Source organism: Bubalus bubalis, chromosome 3 (genome assembly GCF_019923935.1).
Source record: "Bubalus bubalis isolate 160015118507 breed Murrah chromosome 3, NDDB_SH_1, whole genome shotgun sequence".
Taxonomy (NCBI): domain Eukaryota; kingdom Metazoa; phylum Chordata; class Mammalia; order Artiodactyla; family Bovidae; genus Bubalus; species Bubalus bubalis.
This window is the reverse complement of record NC_059159.1, coordinates 95,964,988-95,974,074: the sequence shown is the minus strand read 5'-3', so window position 1 is coordinate 95,974,074 and position 9,087 is coordinate 95,964,988. Positions and strand designations below refer to the sequence as shown.

The window sequence follows — 9,087 nt, the reverse complement described above, 5'->3', positions numbered from 1 at the left end:
CATTGCCTTCTCCAAAGATCAAATAGGATATATATTATTATCTCCATGGTAATTAGTTATATATGAAACTAATTACTTATATCTGCAGCTGTTATTTTTCTGGAAATGCTCAAAACAGTTCACAAATGGCCTCGTTTAGGTCTTATGGAATATTTTTGTTTTTCAGTTGATTCGATATTTATACAGAAAACTTTTACTAGGAAATCATTGTTGTTAAATTCTGAATAAAAAAAAAAAAAAGAGCTAGCTCCCTGTCTCATGTGACTTATAAGCTTACATAGACAACGCATAGGGAACAAACAGCTGCATGAATAGATTTTAAATTTCAACCATGCTTAAGTGCCAATAAAGAGCTTGAAGTAAACAAGAAGACAAATAAGACAATAGTCTACCAAGCCGGGTGCTTCCCAGGTGGCTCAGCGATAAAGAATCTGCCTACCAATGTAGGAGATGCAGGTTTGATCCCTGGGTTGAGAAGATTCCCTGGATACTCACTCCAGGATTCTTGACTGGGAAATCCTATAGACAGAGGGGCCTACCAGGCTATAGTACAATCAAATAATTTATCTTGGACATCCTATATTCATTTTAAGTGGAGGAAGTGAAAAATAAATTATTTATTTAACTTTTTAATTAATAATCATGCTATTAAACTCTCCAAGTAGTAATAAAATCACATTGTAGTATTATATATGGTTTTATCTTTTTATAATTTTAGTTGATAATGCACATCTTTAAAAAAATGAAATAAATACTATAAAATCTCAGTACTCTGAGATGTTCCTTAGTTATATACGTCAAAAATAATTTTTAAGGGTCATTAAAAATGTACACATTTGTCAAAAATGACAATGTCCATGATATGAGAAATTTCTTCTCATTGCTTCTGCAATGTAAATTTAACTAATGTTATTTTCCAAATGGTAAGCTTCTGCAACCTAGATCTAACTAATGTTATCTTCCAAGTGTTTGAACAATACTTTCATCTTGTTTTTTTTTTTTAATCAAGGGTGAGGGAGAGACACACATGACAATCTACTTTTCAAAGAGTAAAAAGGAATAGAAAATGTATATTTTCTTATATAAGTCACTGAGATGATTGCTGGAAAGTTTGAAAACAAAAATCAGACTGGAAAAATAGTTTTGTAGTAAACCAAACTAGTTTTACATTTTATTTTGGAAATTCACTGGTAATTTTTTGTGAATAATTATACTGGTAAATATAGATAAATAAATAAATATAGATAGATAAATAGATAAATAAATAAAGATACTGGTAAAAATTTTGTGACTAAAAAGCATTTGTTATATATGCATAGTATAATTGAAATATTTATTCAATTTTATTCAAGAAATATAATTTCTCGAGTGGGATTTCATTTCCAATCTCAGCCAATGAAGCCTTCCTTGGGATTAGGACTCTTAGTCCTTTTCTCTTTGCCATGGATTTGTGCTGGGGATTGGTCAGCTGTGAAAGTATGCTGCAGCTACTTTTGGTTCTATGCCAAGATTAAACCCACACTATTTCACAATTTGTACATGAATCCTGATGAAACATTTTTAGGAGATGACTGCCCTGTAACCTACGTTTCACCAGATGCTCATTATGAATTTTTCTACTATTCTAATAAATGTGGCATCATAACCAAAACTTTCCAGGAGACTCTTCTGCTTCAGACTAAAATCAAGTATACCTCAAGTAGCTCCAGAGACACAGCTGAAATGCCCGTGTCGTGTGTTGTCACAAAACAAGCATGCATGTACCCTTTGTCAAATGAAACTGAAAGTGGAGATGATGAAACCAGCTCTGAAGACATGGAAGTTGCTTACATAATGCAGTCACAGAACGATCTGAATACTATATTCTCTCTGTGTGCCAAATGATGTAACTTATTGGAAGAGAAGAAATGAGATCTATGTTCAAAGGCAACTTCTGAAATAACTGTTTAGGACTGAAGATTTAGTGTGCTGTTTTATAGAAATAAGAGGAGCTCGTATGGAACTGAATGGTACCCAATTGTCTATTTCAAAAAGCTAATTTTTGATTTTAAATCAAATGGCATATTGCCTTCTTATCTTTTTTTTTCCCCCCCGAAAAGACATTACCCCTGCTTTTAACTCCATGGAGACTTATTTATGAATAAAGTGTGTTCTATTACCTGTCAAAAAAAAAAAAAAAAATAGAAAAGGTGAGTAAAAAGGCCCACAGTCCATCTGGAATGAGGATGAAGGTGGGCCTGGCGAGCGTCGTACCTATTAAAGATCCTATTAAAATACAGAAAAACATTTCATAGGGTTTAACATTTATCACTTACTCATATATTTCATAATATATATTAAATGATTGGACTTTCCTGGTGGCTCAGACGGTAAAGGATCCGCCTGCAATGTGGGATACCTGGGTTTGATCCCTGGGGGGGAAGATCCGCTGGAGAAAGGAAAGGCTACTATTGCTTCTACAGTTTTTGTTAATAAGAATTAGAGAATCAGATGATACTTTCTAACTTCCCTTATCTTCTTCTTGGTTGTATATTTTTTTTTAAAGATTAGTTCTTTGAATTTTGGAGTACACAAGATCTGAGTAAATGAACATTTCTGAGTTCTTTCTTTTATTTTTTTTCACTTTACTAACATTATTTACAAGTTACCATTAAGAGTTTGAATATTAGTTGCCTGAATATGACACTCAGGAAGGCCGTGTGCATAGCTTAGGATTTGGAGTCATACGGCCTGAATTCACTTTTTTTTTTAATTTAAATTTATTTATTTTAATTGGAGGCTAATTACTTTACAATATTGTATTGGTTCTGCCATGCATCAACATGAATCCACCATGGGTGTACACGTTCTCCCCATCCTGGACCCCCCTCCGACCTCCCTCCCCGTACCATCCCTCTGGGTCATCCCAGTGCAAATGGAGCCTATTATACAGAGTGAAGTAAGCCAGAAAGAAAAACACCAATACAGTATACTAACACATATATATAGAATTTAGAAAGAGGGTAACAATAACCCTGTATGCGAGACAGCAAAAAAGACACAGATGTATAGAACAGTCTGGACTCTGTGGGAGAGGGAGAGGGGGGGATGATTTAGGAGAATGGCATTGAAACATGTATAATATCATATAAGAAATGAATCGCCAGTCCAGGTTCGATGCAGGATACAGGATGCTTGGGGCTGAATTCACTTTTGACTCTATGACTATGTAACCTTGGCAAGGTAATTTGTCTTTTGAAGACTTCAGTTTCTTCACATATAACAGAGGAGTCCTAAAATTCATCTCATTGGATTGTTGAGAAACATGAGTACATAGAAGATGCTTATCAAATGCCAGCATTATTATTTTTTTAATTACTTTTCAGCCTAATAAGTGGTGAGAATCAATAAAAGAATATGGTAAGTTGCAGCAGTTTCTAAAATGATATTAACATTTTATGAAATAATAAAAATTAATGTCATTTCTTAGAAACAATAACTATTGCTATTTTCTAACCATATAGTGAATGGTGAAATCCACAAGTACTATTAATTTATTTTATCAAATACAAATATTGTGTCTGCTATACCAGACACTATTTTAAGTACTTGAAAAATATTAACTCACTTAATGTTAATAGTAACCCTTTGAACTAGATAAAGAAACTGAGGAATAAGTCATTAAGAAATTACCTATGGTTATATTTTGATGTGAAAAATCCAGGATTGAATCCCAGGCTCTCTCTCAAGAGATTAACATCTTAACTGGATGTTATTTATTTCTTAATTTTGAGTAGTACAACATGATAAAAATTCTAAAGTCATTATAACATCTTAGATAAATAGAAATCACAGATGGATCAGAGAAATATTTCATTGCTTACAGGTTGCTATTTCAAGGTAATATGGCATTTCCAAATAGTTGCAAGTATTAAGTAAAAAAATCTTGAATCTGAGAAATTTCCTAATTTAAATGTCAATAACTCCCATTTCCTATAAAAAGTACAAAATTATAAAGTTATGAGGAACTATAATACAGATAAATATAACTCTTCAGGATATAATATTAAATATTATAATAATTGATACCAAATATTTACTAGAAAACAACATAAACAATAAGCATTACAAAACTGTTTTGATAATCTCCAGACTTACAAAGGCAGCTTTCAATTTATATGTCCCTGCTGCTGCTACTACTGCTAAGTCGCTTCAGTCATGTCCAACTCTGTGCGTCCCCATAGATGGCAGCCCACCAGGCTCCCCAGTCCCTGGGATTCTCAAGGCAAGAACACTGGAGTGGGTTGCCATTTCCTTCTCCAATGCATGAAAGTGAAAAGTGAAAGGGAAGTCGCTCAGTCGTGTCCGACTCTTAGCGACCCCATGGACTGCAGCCTACCAGGCTCCTCCGTCCATGGGATTTTCCAAGCAAGAGTACTGGAGTGGAGTCCCATTAGGTTGTCCTAAATGTTCTTAAATAATCATGTCACAAAGTGCATTTCTGATCTTTATTCTCTCCATATTGATCCACTTAAAAAGTAGAATATTTTGTCTATCACTCTCCATCATCATCATCCTTTTAAAAGCCACCACACACTAATAACAAGAATATTATAATAATAATAATATATTTATAATAATAATATTTTTATAATTTTTTTCATAATTCAGAACCAAATCGTTTACATCAATGCACAAAAACTCAGTATTCATAGTAAGCAGAAATCAAAGTTTCTGTTGCTCATCAAAAACAAAGGAACTTTTGCAAAAAAGAGTGGTTCCAATAGGGAGATTAAAGTCAACTGAAAAATATTTGAAAACAATAATATATAAAATACATAGATAGTTGTGACTCTGGACAGAAAAACAGATTCAATTTGAATGTAAAATTCAGGGTAATAAGAAAAGTAATAGAAGCACGAGAATTAGAAGAAAAGTAGAAATCTAGTATCAGATAGCCTAAAAATGCACATGTATTATTCTATCTAACCTACAAAAATGTTAAAGCTAACAAATGCAGTTAGCAAATTTGGAGAATATAAAGTCAATATTCTAAAAATCAAAGAAAATTATAACAGTCAATCTAAGGTACCAGAAAGTAAAACAAAAGTCCTCAGGTTTAAGTTCAACAAAGACTTAAAAATATTTATTAATAATAACTATACTAAAACTTATAGAAGATTGCTAAGATAAATGCAAAAGGACCTAAGTAAATAAATGCTCATCAAATAAAAAAAAATCTATTATTTACATATCCATTCTTCCAAAAGAGATTTATATATCCAATGGAATGAGAAAAAGTAAAAGCAGGCCTTTTTGAAGAAAAATACAAGTTATTTCTAAAATTTATACTAAAATGCAAGGCATTTAAACTAGCCAATGCAATCTTAAAAAAAGAACAATGCTGGAAAACCTATATTACCTTATCTCAAGATTTACTATACTGAAGGCAATGGCACCCCACTCCAGTACTCTTGCCTGGAAAATCCCATGGATGGAGGGCCTGGTGGGCTGTAGTCCATGGGGTCACTAAGAGTCTGACACGACTGAGCGACTTCACCTTCACTTTCACTATAGTAAATAAGAGAGTGAAATCTTGGTACAGAAATAAACAAATTATTCCATGAGATATAATAGACTACCCAGAAGTAGTCCTACTTGTATACAACCAACTGATCTATCATCAAAGGTATCTAAGCCTTTTAATGTGGAGAGAGAGACTTTTAAACGAAGAGTGCTCTCCACAGACAAAAAAAAAACAAACAACTTTATCATTCCCTTGCATCATATATAAAAACTAATTAAAGAGTAAATATAAATGCAAATATTAAAATTATAAATATTATAGAGAAAAGATGATGAAATCTTTCATATCTTTGTAGGCAAGATTTCATTGTCTGTGGAAAAGCACAGATGTTACCCAGAAAATGCTACCCATAAAATAAAAGTTGTACACAACGAACTTGGCAAAATAAAACATACTGCTCATCAAAATATGCCTTTAACAAAACTAACAGTTAAGACACCAATGGTAAGAAAATGCTTAAATAAATACATCAGATGAAGATCTATAAAGCATTTATATAACTTACTAATTAAATGAAAACAAAAACTGACAAATGATTTGAAAATATTCTTTGCAAAAGAAAATATACTTATGGTTAACAAACTCATGGAAAAGTGTTCACTATTACTAGTCATAAGAAAAATATAAAGCAAAGACAAAATGAGATACTACTTAACACTCAATGGAATGTCATGTTTTAAAAGACTGATTTGGAGCAACTGAAACTCATACATTATTGGCAAATGTGTACAATGATATAAACACTTCAGAAACTAGTATAAAATTCTTTTCATAAAATTAAACTCCTATTCTGTGACTCAGTGCTTGTGTGTGTGTATTTTTACATTTTTAGTCAAGAGCCTATCAGGCTACAGTCCCTGTGGTCACGAACAACTCAGATACAACTTAGTGAACTAAATAACAAATGTGTAACTGGCTTACCAAAGAAAACTTCTCTCTGAAGGATGAGAAGTAAAGGTAATGAAACTGTACTCCAGAAAAACAAACACGTTCCTGCTGCCCTTAACTTCAGATAGCTGTGCTTAACTTTAGACATCTCAGGAATAATTTTTGTTCTTGAAAGAGTGGAGTATTCTAGGTGGCAAGCTGGCCATCAGCAAACGATGTTGTAGGTTGCATAATCTTTGGCATCTCTTCTCTTCAGACTCTACTTCATTTGCCTCCCCTGACATCTCACCTTTTCCTTCCTGGACTCCCAAGAGCAGGTTGCACATGGCTGCTGTTCTCTGCTAAAGTGTTAGCTGATAATTAAGATGATATCTGAACCCAACGTGTTAGGTATCAGCCCCCTTAGTGAATTTATACTTAAACCAAGAGTCCCTTGGACTGCAAGGAGATCCAACCAGTCCATTCTGAAGCAGATCAGCCCTGGGATTTCTTTGGAAGAAATGATGCTAAAGCTGAAACTCCAGTATTTTGGCCACCTCATGCGAAGAGTTGACTCATTGGAAAAGACTCTGATGCTGGGAGGGATTGGGGGCAGGAGGAGAAGGGGACGACAGAGGATGAGATGGCTGGATGGCATCACTGACTTGATGGACGTGAGTCTGAGTGAACTCCGGGAGTTGTTGATGGACAGGGAGGCCTGGCGCGCTGTGATTCATAGGGTCGCAGAGTGGGGCACGACTGAGCAATTGAACTGAACTGAACTGAACTGAAGGGACTTTGCAAAACAAAGTCATTGTTTTGTCCTTTTCATTTTCAATGCTCAGTCTTTAATATGTTTTCCTTTATTCTGAAAACATTTCTGTTCATAAAATTAGAATGAAACATCATATATATATCTAAATTGATCAGTTCCATTATCTATCCCTTCCAAAATCTGTACTAATTATCAATGAAATACAAGATAAAACAGGAAATAGATTAATGGACCACATTATACCTATAGTTTTAATTACAATAATTATACATTATATATTATACTAAGTATAGATTATCACTGCATGTATTTCTTTCAGTCAATGCTTTCAACCATTAAAATGACTATCAGTAATTTTAGTTGATATATTAAATCAAAGTATGACTGACCATAGGATTCTTAGCCTCCACCCATATGAATAAAATTTTAGTGATTCCTGAATCCAATAAAAATTTCATAAATCCTCAAGACAAGTACTTTATCAATACTCTTAATATTAATAGTATCCATGTATGCTTTAATTAACTACTTGCAGGGAAGGGAATATCATAACTTTGGAGACTGACAATACTTTTGTTCATGTAAGAAGTCTCTGCTTATTTCAAGAGCCATTCTTCTATGATTTTTGTAGAAATATTATTTTTAAAGTAGAATTGTCTGACCAACACCACTTCCCTAGATGTATACTTTCTCATGTACTCTTTGTAAAAAGATTTTTATACCACCTATGAATTTCATATCTAGGTAAAATATTCTTAAGGATTTCATATAAATTTATTTTTAGATGATTCATCATTCTGCTCCTTTCATTTGAAATAATTTAATTTTTCTGCTTTTAACTTATTTCCAGTCATGAATATTGAGGATCTGTTACTGATGATAAAATAGGTAAGACTGCTTCATAACTATCCTTGTTTGCTAATTATGAATGGAATGTCAACTGCATCTTTGGACTGTAGATACAGAGGTTTAATCTGGCATCAGTGCAAAAGGAAATATATATTTGCTCAATCATGATGTCTTGTCTGACTCTCTGCAACGCCATGTTCTGTAGCCTGCAAGGATCCTTTTCTTCATGGGATTTTCCAGGCAACAATACTGGGGTGGGTTGCCATCCCCTCCTCTGGGGGATCTTCCCAATCCAGGAATTGAGCCTGTGTCTCCTGCATCTCCTGCATTGGTAGAAGGATTTTTTACCAGTGAGCCAATAGGAAGACTGCAAAAGGATGTAGAGGATATTGAAAGTCAGAAGATAATATTAAGAGCATGATGACGATGTGACAGAGTGAAAATACAGGAGTGCATAGAGTTATACTGAAGATACAATAGAAATCATGTTATTAGACAAAGTATTAACTATGGAAAAAGATTATGACAGAATCAGGTTAGGGTGGGTATGAATATAGAACTAGCACTAACTGAAATTTGAGGATAATTAGATCAGGTTTAGGAAGATGAATTCAGACTGAAGAATGTGGAAACTGAGATATCAGAAAGATACTCAGAAATATTCTGAAGGAAATATGGAATTTAAAAAGGTGACCTTCTGAGTAGGTATGCCTAGAGGTTGATATTCCAGAATTCAAATTATTAGAATTGAAAAGTGATTTTTGATTCCAAGAGCATTTTTGTCAGTTTAGGTTGGCATAACAAAACACCAACATTGAGAGGCTGAAACAATGAGACCTTATTTCTAACAGTTCTGGAGCCTGGGAAGTCCAAGATCAAAGTGAGGATAGATTCAGTGTCTTGTGAGAGGTTGCTACCTGGTTTGTAGATGAGAGTCTTTTCACTGTATCCTCTTATGGCAGAAAGCAGAGAGAGAAGCACAACATTTTATAAGGCTTTTTATAAAGGCACTAACTCTACCATGAGGGCT

At 33.7% G+C, this 9,087-nt stretch overlaps 1 protein-coding gene across 1 annotated transcript; it reads left to right on the top strand.

Annotated features, from left to right (window-relative positions):
• The first annotated feature begins 1,378 nt into the window (after positions 1-1,378).
• LOC102399818 (oocyte-secreted protein 1-like) lies at positions 1,379-2,158 on the top strand. The gene has a single exon (XM_044938404.2). It carries the CDS (start codon positions 1,396-1,398, stop codon positions 1,882-1,884), a length of 489 nt encoding a protein of 162 aa, XP_044794339.2. The 5' UTR covers positions 1,379-1,395; the 3' UTR covers positions 1,885-2,158.
• The last annotated feature ends 6,929 nt before the right edge of the window (positions 2,159-9,087 follow it).